The sequence below is a fragment of the Pseudophryne corroboree genome, chromosome 10 (genome assembly GCF_028390025.1).
Source record: "Pseudophryne corroboree isolate aPseCor3 chromosome 10, aPseCor3.hap2, whole genome shotgun sequence".
In the NCBI taxonomy this organism is placed as follows: Eukaryota; Metazoa; Chordata; class Amphibia; order Anura; family Myobatrachidae; genus Pseudophryne; species Pseudophryne corroboree.
This window is the reverse complement of record NC_086453.1, coordinates 74,516,198-74,534,028: the sequence shown is the minus strand read 5'-3', so window position 1 is coordinate 74,534,028 and position 17,831 is coordinate 74,516,198. Positions and strand designations below refer to the sequence as shown.

Genomic DNA, 17,831 nt, shown 5'->3' with positions numbered 1-17,831 from the left:
GATGCGCGGCCCCGCGCTCGTTCATCGCTGGTGACATGTCGGCTGTGCATGCAGGCCAATATGGACGAGATCGCCCATATTTGCCTGCACGTCTATGGAGCCGGTTGACGGGGGGAGTGAAGAAACTTCACTCCCCCCGTCACTGCCCCCCCGCCGCCGGGTCGCCCGTCGGCCGTATCGGCCGTCGGGCACCTCGGCGGCACATCGCCTAATGTGTAGGGCGCCTTAGTTTATGTACCCCGTCTACTACTTCTTCAAAGTAGCTAGCTCTTCAGTCTCTGATGCGAAGGAACTACAGCAGGCATGTCCAAACTGCGGCCCTCCAGCTGTTGAGAAACTACACATCCCAGCATGCTCTGATACAGCTTTAGCATTCTCTGACAGCAAAACTGTGTCAGGGCATGCTGGGATGTGTAGTTTCACAACAGCTGGAGGGCCGCAGTTTGGACATGCCTGAACTACAGTATACAAAGCCCCCTAACTTCACACAAACCTCAAACCCAGCACCACACGGCCCTATCACAAGTCGCTAGATCCATCCACAAATCCTGACACTGTCCCAGTGTGTAAGTAGTACAGAGGCTGCATGTGACAAGATAGATTTTATTTTTCTATGTGTATTTGTTCCACTACAAGAAAACATTACAAGATAGATTAATACACACAATCCAACCATCCCAACAAGACCCATTTCAGGAGGGACAAAATGCTCTCTACCTGGACTTCCCTCTTAATTACTGATTGCAATCACCTGTGTTGAAATAGCTTTCTTCTCAATTAAATAGTTCAAAACAGGTGACGCCAATCATATATTAAGAGGACAGTCCAGGTAGAGAGCATTTTGCCATCCTGGAATTGGTCATGTTTTAAGGTACAGTATGCACAATCTGATATCCAGCCCTGCTCCAGATCCCTCACAGTCAGGCAAGAGGTAGGTGGGCAGTGCTGGCTTGGTGAGACAGAGCCCCTTTTACAGACTGCAGTTTCTCTCACATCTCTCTCACTGTGGAGAGGTCCCTGTCACTGACCCAGACTGCTTTGGCTGAGTGGCCATGGCCAGGAGACCCATATTGATTAGAGTAGCAAGCAATGATGGAGAATGTGGGAGCAGTAAGCATTGGTGTAGGAAAAGGGAGAGTGGGAGTAGGGAGCAGTAAGCACTGGTGTAGGGAGCAGTGACCGTGGATGTGGGAAACAGGAATAAAGGGTATAGAGAGCAGTATGTATCAGTGTGGTGGACAGGGAGAGTGGGTATGGGGAGCAGTGAGTGAGGAAGGGTGCAGGAAACAGTAAGGGACAGTTGGTGTAGAACGCAGTAAGGGTGGGAGTGGGGAGCACAGAGGCTGAGCTCAGTGTGTGAGTAGTGGCAGTGCTGTTGGCTTTTTAAATGTGTACATGGTGCTTAGGCAGGCAGTCATGAGACACAGACAGCACCCGCTGCATTTTAAAAGTAGAGCCGGCTGCCAGTCACAGCTTGCACTCCAGCAGCCAATCAGGAGGTCCCGCTACGGCCACTACCTTGATTGGCTGCCAGTCCACAAGCTCTGATTGGCTGGTGGCCGGCACCACATTTAAAATGTTGCCGATGCTGTCTAGATGCCCATGGCTGCCCGCCTAAGCACTATGTACACCACTGCCACCCAGGTTCCCTGTCTGCCCGGGTCCAGGACAAAAGTACCGACGGTCCCCCCTTGATGGCAGGCCTGAAATTAAACATTTGCCATTCCACAGACAGGCTGACAGTAGTCTCCTTGCAAATGTCGAATTATTTAATGTCATTATTTAATGTTTAGCAGGTGCAGTAGTCTTGGTTGCATTTTACAATAAAAAACAAAACAAAAAAAATAAATAAGCATACCTACAGTATAACAAAAGACCAGAAGTAAGAGCGGCAGTTATGTAAAAAGCCAAAAATCCAATTGTTAGTACAATAGTGAAAAATGTAACAATCACATACTAATAATCAGCGGGACTGTATAAGAACAGTCTGGGATATAACAGTGATATGATCACCCACTTTGTGCAGTTTTAGCAATATCCTGTAGTGAGATGTAAGAAGTGTGCAGGGCAAGGCATCCTGGGAGATACTAGGGACTGTCATCCACTCATCACACACCAACTCTACAGCGACACCAGCAATCCCTTACTATATGCTAGAGACAGCACTTCTACTAGTGTAAGGGCTGTTTCACACACAGCGATTTTTGCCGTCCGGGAAAAAGTTGGATGGCTTTTTGCCGTGCCGGTATTCTAATTAATAATGTATGGTGTAGAGTCCTTTTACACAGCACGGCCTCGGCCCAGCTGCCGGGTTGCAGCCGGAAATATGCACTGGCGTGGCTGCTTTGCCGGGACCGTGCCGTCCTTGTAGGCAGTGAACCGTGTGTGTGAATGGGAGCTTTCACACATATGGTTTTTTTCAAGCCGCTCTTGTTGCTGCTCATGCGCACAGTGTTAAACACGGCTCAAAGCCGTTGTGTGTGAAAGACACTGCTGGATGGCAAAAAGCCAGACAAAGTTTGTCCAGATTTTCACCATCCGGGCAAAACCGCCGCATGTGAAATAGCCTTAAGGATACCATTCACATACCTCCCAACTTTATAGCCGGAGGAAGAGAGACTTTGGCACGGCGTAGCCAGGCCTCGCCAAGGAAAGGGGGCGCGACCACTGGAATGGGGGCGTGGCTTCATGGGAGTGCCTCGATCATAAGCCATGCCCCGTTTTCCTCCATGAGCTGCTGGCATGCCCCCTCTCCCTCTGCTAAGCAGAGCAGTGAGTGCAGGAGCCTCCCAACTGCCCCCACCCCCCACCCCACCGCAGGACACTGCAGCCCATGGGTGGGACAATGGTACAGTCCCAAAAAAACAGGACTGTCCCGCGAAAATCGGGACAGTTGGGAAGTATGCATTCATGATCAAGTTATTTGTTGCTTAAAGCCTTCGACTTATATACTGTAGGCAGGGAGTATCCAGTGCCAGCCATGCTCTAGCTATTCAGTGGTGTCGAGAGAGAAGGGGAGAGGGTACAAATTACCTGATGGAAGGGCCCAGTGAGGGCCCCGGGCCCCCTCCCCCTTACTTGGCAACAGCAGCTGCAGCTCTTATTCTCAGCTCAGCACAAGCTGCTGTGTGCTGGGCTGCAGTGTGGCCCTGGAGGCGCTTAAAATACCAATTTTTTCAGTATTTTATTCTAAGGGTGCATGACCACACCTGCAGTGATTGGGCCACGCCCCCTGAAAAGTACCTGGGCCCGGCCAGGCTCTCTACTGCCCTATAGCTATTACCTCCTTTGACAATGCAGAGAGATTAAAAACACACACACACACACACACACACACACACACACACACACACACACACACACACACACACCTATATGTATATATATATATCTGAACATGGAAACACAATGCATGGATATATAGGCACTTCACATATAGGGGGAGAGCATGGCCATTTCTAGTCCTTGTGGCATTCAGGGTGGATGGTTCCTCTGCCCCCCCCCCCCTCCCCATTCAAAACAGGGTCCATGCACCAAAAATATAGGGGCATGACCTCATGGGGAAGGGGCATGGTCAAAGTATAGTAATAATTCACATTACACCCACAGTAGTGTCCGTCAGTCACATTACACCACACAGTAGTATCCCTTATACACATTACTCCAGCTAGAGCCCCTTATACACATTATGCCAGGTGGAGCCCCTTATACACATTGTGCCAAGTAGAGCCTCTTATACACGTTGCACCAGGTAGCCCCTTATACACATTGTACCAGCCAGTGGGAAGGGTGCGGGCAGCAGGAGGCAGGGTGCGGGCAGCAGGAGGCAGGGTGCGGGCAGCAGGAGGCAGGGTGCGGGCAGCAGGAGGCAGCCAGTGGGGGAGTGGCTGTGTGCAGGCAGCAAGAAGCGGCCATCCCAGTGTGATGCAGGCAGTGGGTGGGCGCATGCAGTTCATGGCTCTGATGGGTTGACTGCGGTCGTGCCCTCCGGCTGCAGCGCTCCGGGCGCCTGCACTTCTAGCCAGCACATAAAACTGCCACTGGGGGAGAGGTATCAAGCCTTGGAGAGAGAGAAAGTGGAGAAGGCCAAGAAACACTATCAGTTGACGCAGACTTTGGGCATACAGAGCTGGTATGTGACCCAGTAAAAGGCATTAAGTAAATTCTGCTGCATGACATAAAAAATTGATTTGCTGGAGCCTGAGGCATGCAGGGCCGTAGAGATCATGGAAGGGTCCGGGTACTTAAGGGGCTGTGGTCTAACCAGGGAGCCCCACCCTACATTCAAAAAGACAAGGGCTGTTCTAGGGGGCGCATGATCCGTGCTATTATCCCCCCGAACATCATACAGAGAGAGGAATGTGCCGCTGTAGCCTCTCCAGCAAGCAGTGGGCCAGCACTGTTACATGTACTGTGGCTGTGCCCAGGACCCAACCCCTGCAAGGCTGTATGTGTCCCTTTGTGGATGATGTCCCGCTGCAGCAATTGCATGATTGGTGGATATTGGGAAGCAGGTGTGATTGGCGCAGATAGTGGTCACACGCAGGCGGGTAGGGGATGCTAAGGGCCAGGCCGGACTAAAGCCACTCCCTGACACTCTCTCACAGCAGGTGGGTGGGTGATTCCAAGTCAACAGTGGCACTGATGCTTTGGTGATCACTGTTTTCCTGGCCCTCCAACAAAGTTAGGGAAACAATACCTGCTCAAATATGCCACTGGAGGCATGAGGTAGCATCCCTCAGGCAACCTATAATGTGTTTCCACTCATCGTCCGTGAGGGGGCCAATGTCTGAAAACCATTTTATTTGTAGAGGAAAAAGTGCCTTCCGAAGGTAAATTCTCTTTGCAATAGGAACTACGGTATTTGCACTTTCATGCCATCTTGTGGCAAATATTGAAAATACAATTGTTTTGTTTTTAATACTTACTATGTAAATGTCAGAACTGCACCAAATTTTAATGTGGGAGGTTATTTGAAATATTTCAAAGAACTACTGAGACAGTGGTTCTCAAACTCTGTCCTCAGGACCCCCCACAGTACTTGGATTCTGTGAGGAAACCTGGAAAACGTGAACTGTTTGGGGTTCTGAGGACCGAGTTTGAGAACCCCTGTACTAAGATACACGTGTATGTGTGTGTGTGTGTGTGTGTGTGTGTAAGGGAGAGATGTGACAAGCCTTGGAGAGAGATAAAGTGGAGAATTTGCTCAATGCATCCAATCCTCTTCTAATAGTCCTTTATCTAGCACAGTCTATGAAATGACAATTAAGAGCCGATTAGAATCTTTGGGCAACGTCTCCACTTTTTCTATCTCCAAGGCTTGTTACATCTCCACCTCCATGGGGCCCAATTGAACAAATCCACAGTTTTTCCACATTAAGTTTCATTTCTTATTGTCACATCTGTAAAGAGCCACTGCCAGTGAAGGCGAAACAGTAAGTGATCACTGATGCAATCTCTTTTCTTACAGGTACTAACCTGGCTGAGCAGCTGCACATGCGCACCCCCCCCCCCTTCCCCCATGCGGGAGTGGAAATTACTGGGGAGGGATCCATTGGATCCATCTCTGAAACAAAATTCAGAAATGTAGCCATAGGCTACAATGAGTTCAGCCATGAAAAGATGATGTTAGCTAATGGGGCTTAGCAAGTTTCTTAAAGTTTGGTGAATGGGACCATTGCACAGTTCCCATGGAAACCTATGGGGACAGCATTTGTGTTCATAAAGACAGGGACTGCAGAAGATATCTCCAATAATTACAGTGGTATTCCTTTAGGAAATGGCCTGAGGCGGATGTTATATACAAATTACATAATACTACAAACAAGTCTGCTCACATAAGTAATTCTAGTGACAAAATCGAAGGTTTACCATCAAATGTGTCATTTATTTGCATTTTCCAGGCTGCATTGCATTTAATGATTCTGTAGCTTTCGTGCGTAGTTATAAACTGTGAGACTCAATATAAAGTAAATAGGTTTATACGTACTATATCAGTACTGCTATAATGATGTGTAATATCTGGGCATGGAGACACAGAGCAGCCCGTCACCTCCCGGTGTATCTATAATATGCTGTCTGTATTCCAGTTAAAACAGGCGGCTCCCAGGGTCTGTATACAGTATGTCTGTTCTCATGCTAAGCCAGTGAGAGTGATAACAGGTCACTAAATGAGAGCATGAATAGAAATGATAATGAGCTGGGAAGATAATGACAATAGAAGTGATTAGAGTTACAGATGAGACACACTCTCTGAGCCTGTGTTTATGCTCAGCTGCCAGCAGGGAGCATCAGGGAATGTCCACACCTTCATAAGACAAATGAAACAAAACAGGTCAGAGTTTACTCCTAATACATTTATTTAATTACAGTGGACACAAAACATGACCTGTCTTTGGGGCTGGAAAAGTCTCTCATATGTAAATAAGTTACATTAACCAAAGCAACTCTGGACTAAAGAACACTGTACTAAGAGAATTACTTGTCCCCTCCCTCTTCTGTTCCTGCCCCTATATAACCCGGGGGGCTCTGTCTGCAGTGACACACACTTCTTGTACTGCTTAGCTGTCTATGAGAAGAGATGTATCGGATACTGAGGAAACCAGCCCTGTGTATCAGACAGAGCAATAGGACAGGACTTTTACTTGGGAGATGGCCTAGGAAATGGAGCATTATCAACCTGTTCCTGACCTGCATCCTGCTTGGATTTCTATCTACGCTTTGGTTGGAAAGCAGCTATACAGGGGACGCCAGGAACCAGGATGATCTATTGCCCAATCTGCTGTCCTCCACAAGGACTATGAATGAGAATACCTCAGGGTCTCCTCACCGTCTGGCTGTGCTGGTCCCTTTTAGGGAACGATTTGAGGAACTCCTGAGCTTTGTCCCCCACATGCACCAGTACCTGAATGAGAAGAAAATCCAGCACCAGATATTTGTCATAAATCAGGTGGATCATTTCAGGTTTAACAGGGCCTCTCTGATAAATGTTGGCTACTTGGAGAGCGGCAGCGACACAGACTATATTGCTATGCATGATGTTGACCTGCTCCCTCTTAATCCGGATCTAGACTATGGCTACCCAGAGAATGGCCCTTTCCATGTGTCTTCCCCAGAACTGCACCCCTTGTATCATTACAAGACCTACGTTGGGGGAATCCTACTGCTCACCAAACAGCACTACAACTTGTGCAATGGGATGTCAAATCGGTTTTGGGGATGGGGCCGTGAGGATGATGAGTTTTACCGTAGGATCAAAGGAGCCGGTTTGCAGCTTTTACGGCCAACTGGAATCACCACAGGATACCAAACCTTTCGCCATATTCATGACCCAGCATGGAGGAAGCGCGACCAGAAGAGGATAGCCACTCAGAAGCAGGAGCAGTTCAAGGTGGACCACGAGGGTGGGCTGCACAGTGTCCAGTATCATGTGGAGTCACGCACTGAAGTGACCATTGGCGGAGCCCCATGTACTGTGCTGAATGTTCTGTTGGAGTGTGACCTGAGTAAGACTCCATGGTGTGTATTGAACTGAACTCACAAAGTGTGCACTCCATTTATTACCTTAGCACTGAGAGAGCAGCGACACTCAGTAGCACACATGACTCTGTAGCTGGCTGTGATCTGTAAGACATTGTATACTGTATATTGTTATAAAATTGTGTAAAATTTTAACAGAAATAAAATACTTTTTACTTTTTCAAAAATATTATGTAATTCTTGCTACAAAGGACTGTGCTTGTAGAATAATAAGAACAATGTTTTCAGAAGGTCATGTCTTAGAGAATTATTATCGGTTTAGAGCAGAACTTCCCAAACGCGGTCCTCATGGCAGAACAACAGTCCAGGTTTTAGGTATATCCTTGGCTCAGCACAGATGGTTCAATCAAATTGACTGAGGTGCTAATTAAGTCACCTGTGGCCAAGCATGGAAAAACTTAAAACATGGACTCTTGGGGTGCCTTGAGGACTGCGTTTGGGAAATTCTGGTTTAGAGGTAGTGATACATTATTCCATATATAAGTCTTATGTACGATTGGTAACTTCAGTGTGACGTAAATTACCCCACTTCACAAAACCAATTTTTCTGGTCGCTATACTGAAAGCAAAATAGAGAAGAGATATCCAGGACACACAGCATTGGTTTGAGATGCACGATCCATGTTTAGTACAGAAAAGTAGAAATGGAATTCTATAACCAAAACATGTAGCAGAAAGTGCAACATAATAAAGGTAGTTACTAAACAAAGAGGCCCATTTATTATTAAATATTTGCAGGAAATTTGGATAAACCGTTTTTTTTCAGGGGTAACCTGCCTATAACCTGCATATATTAAGTATCCCACAGATGTACAATGGAGGGATTGCAGCACGTCTCCAATATCTGCCGCAATTTCTTCATTATTATCTGCAATTGAAGTCCCCATAGATATCTATAGGGCTGCAGAGCTGCCAGTTGGCATTACCCTATAGTAGCCTATGGGCTATTATTTCACAAAAATTACAGAGAAAGGATTCCTCCAGAACCGGTCACATGCATTGGCGTATCTATAATAGGTACAGTGTGCGCGGGGAACATGGGCCCCGGAGTACAGGGGGGCCCAACCCACACACACTGCACCCATTTCTTCTATATACTTACCTCTCTGGAGTCCCCCGTCAGAGCCATCCCATCTCAGCAGCGCAATAGAGTCTGAACACTAGGGGGAACAAACTAGCGCTGAAAACTCTGGAAACATGGCACGGTGGCCATTTTTCCGGAGTTTTGCGAATGCACATTAGGAAAATCTTCAGGAAAATGGCTGCTGCGTCGCGTTCCCGGAATCTTCGCATGCGCAATAGAGTCTGTGCTGCGGAGAAGCATGGCACCATGGGGGACACCGGAGAGGTAAGTATTAAAACCTTGTGTCTCAGTCAGAGAGGAGGGGGCCCCTGATGCAGAAGGCTGCACACGATACTCCGCCTCTCTTAAAATGCCCCTGGTTGCATGTGTGGTACGGCTCACTTTTGCAATATCATTTCTTGTCACATCGTAGGGACAGGCTTCTTTGGAGCCCCTTTCCCTGTATGTGGTTGTTCATACATTCCTACGAATATTCATTTCTTATTGCCATAAATAGTGGCGATAATAAATTCTAATTATCAGTTCTAAAAACCAAAGGTAAGTAAATATGCCCCAAAGCCACATGTACACATTCAGTACTAATTATCATTTTACTGTTTGAACATAAACATGATTTTTCATCTGTATAATAATTTGCAGTAGAGGGAACATTACTCCTTATGATGCAATAATTTTCCATCAATAACATTGTTGAAAATTACCCTTTATAGGCCCATGCAGACTGTAACTTTGTGGCACTATTTATTACTGATATCTCCTTATGGGTTCCAGTAAGGGAGGCCAATCCCGGGTCGTTTTTTCAATCCCGGGATTCGGGATTTAAAAACGGTCAATCCCGGGATTGCAGTAGGGACCAGTGAAGGTTGTAGGGAGCAGAGCTGGAGGGAGGGTGTAGGTAGTGGTGCAGGAGGTAGGGAGGGGGTAGGTAGCGGTGCGGGAGGTAGGGAGGGGATAGGTAGCGGTGTGGGAGGGTGGGTGTAGGTAGTGGTGCAGGAGGGAGGGTGTAGGTAGCGGCGCGGGAGGGTTGGTAGTGGCGCGGGAGGGAGGGAGGGTGGGTGTAAGTAATAACACTTACTGTTAGGCGGGCGGCCGCGGCAGCCATGGACTCACTGAACGCGGCAGCATTTCAAATGAAGCGGCGGCCACCAGCCAACCAGAGCTGGCGGACCGGCAGCCAATCAGGGAAGCGGCCGCAGTAGTGGCTCCTGATTGGCTGCTGCTGCTGCGGGAGCTTCCCTGATTGGCTGCCGATCCTCCAGCTCTGATTGGCTGGCGGCCGGCGCTATATTTGAAGTGCCGCCACGTTCAGCTTATAGTAAGTGTTATTACTAATAGTAAGTGTTATTACTTACACCCACCCTCCCACACATGCGCACTTTAATCCCTTGAATCCCGGGATTGGAAGCTCCAATCCCGGGATTCAAATCCCGGCATTTTTGGGCCCAAATCCCGGGATCCCGCCAATCCCGATCCCGGGATTGGCCTCCCTAGTTCCAGTGACTAACACTGGGATCGCGGATTTTAGATGCCTGCCTGGGGGGAAGGGGGGGGGGCAATAAAGCCCCAAAGCCCCTTGCGGGCTCGCTGCACTGGCAAAGGGGTGTCGTTGACAGCCACGAGCGGGAATAGTCCCTGCTAATCGGCATACCAACTGTTGGGGTTGTGAGGGGGCAGGATCCCGGCGTCGGTATTGTGACCGGCGGCAGTGTCGGACTGGGGCAGGAAGGGCTCACCGGGAAATTACAGTGGTAAGGGCCCATGCTTAAGGATGTGGCCAGGCAATAGTGGAGGTGTGGCCAGCCACCACAGAGGCCCACCTAACCGTAAGAGAGTGCATGGGCTGTTCCCATAGTCCAGTGCAGTATAAGGTAACATATGTATAATGTGTAATTAATGCGCACTAGGATACAGCCTGGAACCTAATCTCTAGAGGAGGCGGTGGGACCACAGGCAGTGGGGCCCACCGGTGGTTTCCCCTGTTCCCCTGTGGGCCAGTCCGACCCTGACCGGCGGTCTCGTAACTACATCCCCTGTCAGGGACGTAAAGAGTCATGCCAGGCCCTGGTAAGGGGGGGGGGGATTAAAAATATGGGCATGATGATGCCTGTTAATATTAAATTATGTTAAAAAAAAAAGACTAATTGTGGGTCCACCTTGCGGCCCCACGTGCTCCGCAGGGGGAGCACCATAGCCCCCATTTTAGCTGATGGAAGAAATAAAAAAAAGTGGCTCTGGAAAGGTAACATCGAAGACAGCAATTACTATCACAGTTTGTACAGTTTACAACAAGTAATGCCTGTGTGTATAGTAGTCTAACAGAGGTCTATGCTTGTAACAGGAGTATAAGAAAACAAAAATGTCAAGTTTTTAAATAATTATGTACATTTCAGGGTTTCTTCTTTACCCAATAAACAAGGCATTCATCTATCTTCAATGAAGAAAGAATTGGCTCCAATCTTAGTAGAAAGGTGAAATGTGTGTATAACATTAAGACTGACTGGTTGCAATGAAAAACTACATCCTAATTGGAAATGCCTTTATAGCACCTAGAATTTTATGTGTAAACAAACTTTAACTGTTTCAACTTTTAAGAAATATACAAAAAATTCCCTTTTAATTGACACAATCCTCACATTAAACATGTGCACCAGTGCCATCTTGTGGCATCAAAATATACTGCAACATAAATGTATTCAAAATTGAATGTCTATGGCTTATGATAATTTTAATAGACTTTGCTGAAAGCCGAGAGTTTTTCTAGGAATACCATCACACATTCATTAGACATTCTAACTCACTGCCCATATTTTCACATAGCAATCATACAGCAATATAACCACTTTTTAGTATTCTAGATATGTTCACAAACCTCTGAGTTCTCAGAATTATTACTTCTCTTATTTTTATAGTTTGGAACATTATCTTCCCTTATCATACAATGGATGGCTCTCATATTCATATTATTGAGCCATGTAGAAATAAGAAAATATATTGCTTCCCCATTGACATAATCATGGGAAGCACATTATTCTGAATTTGCCCCTAATTATATATTAAAGGTGCAAAAAACATTGTATTAACAAAAATTCTTTATAAAAAAAATCTCGTTTCACTCTTGAATATCCTTATACCAGTATCTGACCTGAATTTTCAATTAAGCCAGTTTTGCATATAACAGAAGCTTAATACAAAACTTCTATTGTCAAAGTTTCCCAAGCTCATTATCATCTCTTTATATACCTGGCCTCACACTCATCAGCTTTGCATGAGAACAGACATACAGTACAAATCCAAGAAGCCTCCCACCCTGCTGGAATACACACTGCACATGTACACAGGAGATTAGGGTCTGCCATTCATCTCTAATTATTAATATTTATGCTTTATGAGATTAACTGCTGCTCTCGCCCAGGCCTGACTACAGCTCTGCTTATTCCTTATTCCTTATTCCATACGTTTTTGTCCTGGTCTTACAGTACATCCCCACCTAATATGTATATTTTGTTGTTACTACTGTTTGGCTTTTTACTGATAAGACAGATAGTGAAGATAGTTGTTTGGAAACACTGATTAGGAAATATAGAAGGACACCAGTGAAACATTATAATGGAAAGGGAAATTATAAACAAGGTAGAAGAAGAAATTCTTATATCAAACCGCAAGAGACAAGGAAAAATTATAATTTTACCAGACGATATGAAAAATCAAGACATATGACCAGAAGTAGGGAACAATCAGATGTATTAAGCTGGAGAAGTGGTAAAGCAGTGATTAGTGGAAGGTGATAACACAGCAGCCAATCATTACTGGTTTGAAAAATGAGTTAGGAGCTGATTGGCTGGTGTGTTATCACCTTTCGCTTATCACTGCTTTATCACTTCTCCAGGCTTAATACATCTGCCCCACTGTTTCAGAGAGCGATACCATTTAGACAACTGCCCCCATGTTCATGCATACAGCAGATTGGATGTTCTCAAAAAACCTCATAATTATAAGAAGTTCAATACAAGGAGTGAGGAAGGAGTTTTTTTTAGGGAGATGGAACACCAGATATCCCCAGAGAAATCAGTGGATCGGTCACTAGGATAAAAATCTAAGAAAAACTGTGTATTAAGGGGGCAGAGGTTTCTCTAAGATACTGAAAAGCAAATGGAGAAAAAAAGAAAGAACTAGGTCAAAAATGAAAGTTTTGCAACAGTATTATAATAAGATATCTATTATAAGTTCACATGTCGTGTCTGAGGAAGAAAGAAAGGTGTTATGTAAAGGTTTGATATACACCTATTAATGAGAAAAATAACTTAAAATGTTTTCTTACAAAGAAAATATGAATGATGCCGATAATTGTCAAACAGGTAAAACAGGGTCTGGGCTGTAACACCAGTTTTCCCCGGATGGCAAAAAGCCGGACAAACTTTGTCCGGCTTTTTGCCATCCGGCAGAGTCTTTCACACACAATGGGGTATATTTACTAAGATTCGTAATTTCCGAAAATAGGTAAAAGTTCAATCACGAATGACATCGGCAGTGTAAAACTGCAACTTTTTGAATTGATTACGACTAATTTACTAAGCTGTCGTATTCGTGTTTTTCTTTTCTTCCGATGTCGATGTCATTCGTGTTTTTTTACCTAATTTAACGGCAGTGATTAGCAAAACACTGCCGTTTTTTTTTACAATCAATCTCGGCCGGATTTGTGTGATCCGTGCTGGGGTTTTTTTTTTTTTTTTTAAAGTAAACAATGTAATTTTTTTAAAAAAAATGCGTGGGGTCCCCCCTCCTAAGCATAACCAGCCTCGGGCTCTTTGAGCCGATCCTGGTTGCAGAAATATGTGGAAAAAAATGACAGGGGTTCCCCCATATTTAAGCAACCAGCATCGGGCTCTGCGCCTGGTCCTGGTCCCAAAAATACGGGGGACAAAAAGAGTAGGGGTCCCCCGTATTTTTAAAACCAGCACCGGGCTCCACTAGCTGGACAGATAATGCCACAGCCGGGGGTCACTTTTATACAGCGCCCTGCGGCCGTGGCATCAAAAATCCAACTAGTCACCCCTGGCCGGGGTACCCTGGGGGAGTGGGAACCCCTTCAATCAAGGGGTCCCCCCCCCCCCAGCCACCCAAGGGCCAGGGGTGAAGCCCGAGGCTGTCCCCCCCCATCCAATGGGCTGCGGATGGGAGGGCTGATAGCCTTTGTTGTAAAATAAAAGATATTGTTTTTAGTAGCAGTACTACAAGTCCCAGCAAGCCTCCCCCGCATGCTGGTACTTGGAGAACCACAAGTACCAGCATGCGGCGGAAAAACGGGCCCGCTGGTACCTGTAGTACTACCACTAAAAAAATACCCAAAAAAACACAAGACACACACACCGTGAAAGTATAATTTTATTACATACATACACACATACATACATACATACATACATACTTACCTTATGCTCCCACGCAGGTCGGTCCTCTTCTCCAGTAGAATCCAAGGGGTACCTGTTGAATAAATTATACTCACGAGATCCAGGGGTCCAGGCTCCTCGGCAAATCCAGGGATAATCCACGTACTTGAATAAAACAAAAAAACGGTTGCCCGACCACGAACTGAAAGGTGACCCATGTTTGCACATGGGTCACCTTCCCACGAATGCCAGAAACCCACTTTGCCTTCTGGCTAAGTGGGTTTCTTCAGCCAATCAGGGAGTGCCACGTTGTAGCACTCTCCTGATCAGCTGTGTGCTCCTGTCTTCACTGACAGGCGGCACACGGCAGTGTTACAATGTAGCGCCTATGCGCTACATTGTAACCAATGATGGGAACTTTCTGCCCTGCGGTTGACCTAAAGTGGCGTCACCGCTGAGCAGAAAGTTCCCATCATTGGTTACAATGTAGCGCATAGGCGCTACATTGTAACACTGCCGCGTGCTGCCTGTCAGTGAGGACAGCAGCACACAGCTGATCAGGAGAGTGCTACAACGTCGCACTCCCTGATTGGCTGAAGAAACCCACTTAGCCAGAAGGCAAAGTGGGTTTCTGGCATTCGTGGGAAGGTGACCCATGTGCAAACATGGGTCACCTTTCAGTTCGTGGTCGGGCAACCGTTTTTTTGTTTTATTCAAGTACGTGGATTATCCCTGGATTTGCCGAGGAGCCTGGACCACTGGATCTGGTGAGTAGAATTTCTTCAACAGGTACCCCTTGGATTCTACTGGAGAAGAGGACCGACCTGCGTGGGAGCATAAGGTAAGTATGTATGTATGTGTGTATGTATGTAATAAAATTATACTTTCACGGTGTGTGTGTCTTGTGTTTTTTTGGGTATTTTTTTAGTGGTAGTACTACAGGTACCAGCGGGCCCGTTTTTCCGCCGCATGCTGGTACTTGTGGTTCTCCAAGTACAAGCATGCGGGGGAGGCTTGCTGGGACTTGTAGTACTGCTACTAAAAACAATATCTTTTATTTTACAACAAAGGCTATCAGCCCTCCCATCCGCAGCCCATTGGATGGGGGGGGACAGCCTCGGGCTTCACCCCTGGCCCCTGGGTGGCTGGGGGGGGGGGACCCCTTGATTGAAGGGGTCCCCACTCCCCCAGGGTACCCCGGCCAGGGGTGACTAGTTGGATTTTTGATGCCACGGCCGCAGGGCGCTGTATAAAAGTGACCCCCGGCTGTGGCATTATCTGTCCAGCTAGTGGAGCCCGGTGCTGGTTTTAAAAATACGGGGGACCCCTACTCTTTTTGTCCCCCGTATTTTTGGGACCAGGACCAGGCGCAGAGCCCGATGCTGGTTGCTTAAATATGGGGGAACCCCTGTCATTTTTTTCCCCATATTTCTGCAACCAGGATCGGCTCAAAGAGCCCGAGGCTGGTTATGCTTAGGAGGGGGGACCCCACGCAATTTTTTTTAACAACAAAAAACACTTTCCCACCCCTTCCCATTGATATACATGCACGGATCTCATGGATCCCTGCATGCATCTCAAATCACGAATAAAAAAAGCAGGTCTGTTTTTTTTTAGGACTTTTTTGCGAATTGTAATTTTTCACGGCAGTGTTTTGTGTTTTTTTGCTTAGTAAATGACCGAGATTCGTATCTAAACAGGCGTAATTTGACCGATGGTGTATTCATTCGTAATTTTTTACCTGAACTAGCAAAAAATTACGAATGCCCTCATCACTGCCGTGATTAGTGTTTAGTAAATGACCGAGATTGACCGAGATGACACTTTGATGAAAAAACGGCATCTCGGTCAAAATCGGGAGCTTAGTAAATATACCCCAATGGCTTTGAGCCGTGTGTAATGCTGTGGGCATGCGCAGCAGCAGACACAGCTTGAAAAAAAAAAAGTGTGTGAAAGCTCCCCTTCACACATACACATACGGTTCACTGCCTACAAAGACGGCACGGCCCCGGCCCGGCAACTGACCCTTCCCGTGGATATTTCCGGCTGCAACCCGGCAGCCGTGCCGTATGAAAGGACACATTGCGCTGCATGTGTCTCTGCAGCACGGCAGCATGAAAAAGCCGCCTGGGATTTTGCCGGGCGGCGGGAGCCGACGCGTGTGTTACAGCCCTATGTGTGTTGGAAAGGACAGGCTGGGGTGTCTATAGGGACTGGGGTGAACAGGGTGACTGTGTGTATATGGTGATTGGAGGGGACAGGCTCTGTGTGTGGGATGGGGGCTTGGGGGAACAGGCTTTGTGTGTGGGTGTGTGTGTGCCGACGTGATGGGGTCCTGCACCCTGGACCCATACCTAGTATTAGGGACCTCCAGTGACGGAGACGCCGTGCCGATCGGCTTGGGGGCTTAACCCTATATCTGCAGATATACGCAACTAAGATCTCCATATTATCTGGTTATTATGTAGTATTATTTTTCACTCCGTGTGCATTAGGGATAACAAAATGTTTTTTCTTACACAGAATTACCCCTCCCTTTAAGCACCTGAGTGACATCACAATCTGATTAAGCAGCTTGCCAACATATTTGCTTAATACATCTGCCCCAATGTGTGGCGGGCCCTGAAAGACACAATCCCTAGTCACAACCCCACTGTTGCTGGTCACACCCCCTGCAATGGTACACAATAGGCCCTTTATAAATTTCAGCTCCAGGCCCATGTGGTCCTTAGTCTGATACCGCTGCATTCGGCACATGATACTATTCCCAATCATACTGTAGACCACATAGATTGTAAAGTATGAAAAAAGTAAACACATTTAAAAAAAATGTGAAAAAGGTAATGTCAACCTTTTTCTGTGATGACTATTGATATGTCAACATTTTGTCCATGTTGACCTTTTGACCATGTTGAACTAATGCCTGTCGACCATTAGTGGTCAACTATTGACTGTCGACCTTATCCATGTTGACGTAGCATCCAGATACCGTTTTGGGTGTGGATTATTAGATCTACATTAAAAATGTCTACAGTCAATAGGTTGACCACTAATGGTCGACATGCATTAGGTAGACAGGGTGAAAAGGTTGACATGGAATAGGTAGACAGTATAAAAGGTCGACAGAGTCAAAAGGTCAACATGGAAATTATCGAGACACAAAAAAGTAGACAATTTTTTTTTGTTTTTTGGGGTGTTTTCTCACTTTTCTGCCACAAACAAACCCCTTTAGTGTACTGTTTCACTCGCCATGCTTCGGGCAAGGTTAATATTCCTAACACGTGGATAGTAAAGTATGAAAAAGTTGAAAAAATTAAATAGACTTGTGTCAACCATATGTGTGTCGACCATTGCAATGTCAACATTTTGAACCTGTCGACCTTTTGGACTGTCTGACTTTTATATGTCAACCCTTTGACTCTGTTGCCCTAATGCATGTCGACTACTAGTGGTCGACCTATTGACTGTGGACCTTTTTAATGTAGATCTATAGACCGGATACCGCGAGGAAGACTAGTAGACTTTTTAAAGTATGTTTGGAGGAACATTTGAGCACCATCTGAAATGGGATTGCTAATAATCATTGCATGTCAGCACACTTTAATATCATAAGTTCCATCAACGTTATAGTGAGTTTTGGAATTATAAAACAGGTTAAGGGTAACCAGAGAAAGAATAATGTGGATGCAGCCTTGGCGCAGACTGGAATGCACTGGATTTATGGGTTAATTACCCTAAGGGCTTGAACTGTGACTTTGAACTAAAGGGGTTCTTGAGCCACAGCTATTTATATGGAATTATTCTTGGGTTAATTCTTACAT

General features: G+C 46.2%; 1 protein-coding gene across 1 annotated transcript; it reads left to right on the top strand.

The window, feature by feature from the left end:
- The first annotated feature begins 6,580 nt into the window (after positions 1–6,580).
- Positions 6,581–7,542, top strand: LOC134967033 (beta-1,4-galactosyltransferase 7-like). Its single transcript, XM_063944022.1, has one exon. The coding sequence runs from the start codon at positions 6,581–6,583 to the stop codon at positions 7,532–7,534; it is 954 nt and encodes a 317-aa protein (XP_063800092.1). The 3' UTR covers positions 7,535–7,542.
- Positions 7,543–17,831: the final 10,289 nt, after the last annotated feature.

Bases quoted from the DNA above. Each gene is read 5' to 3' on its own strand.
- LOC134967033 (XM_063944022.1), top strand. From the start codon at position 6,581: ATGTATCGGATACTGAGGAAACCAGCCCTGTGTATCAGACAGAGCAAT.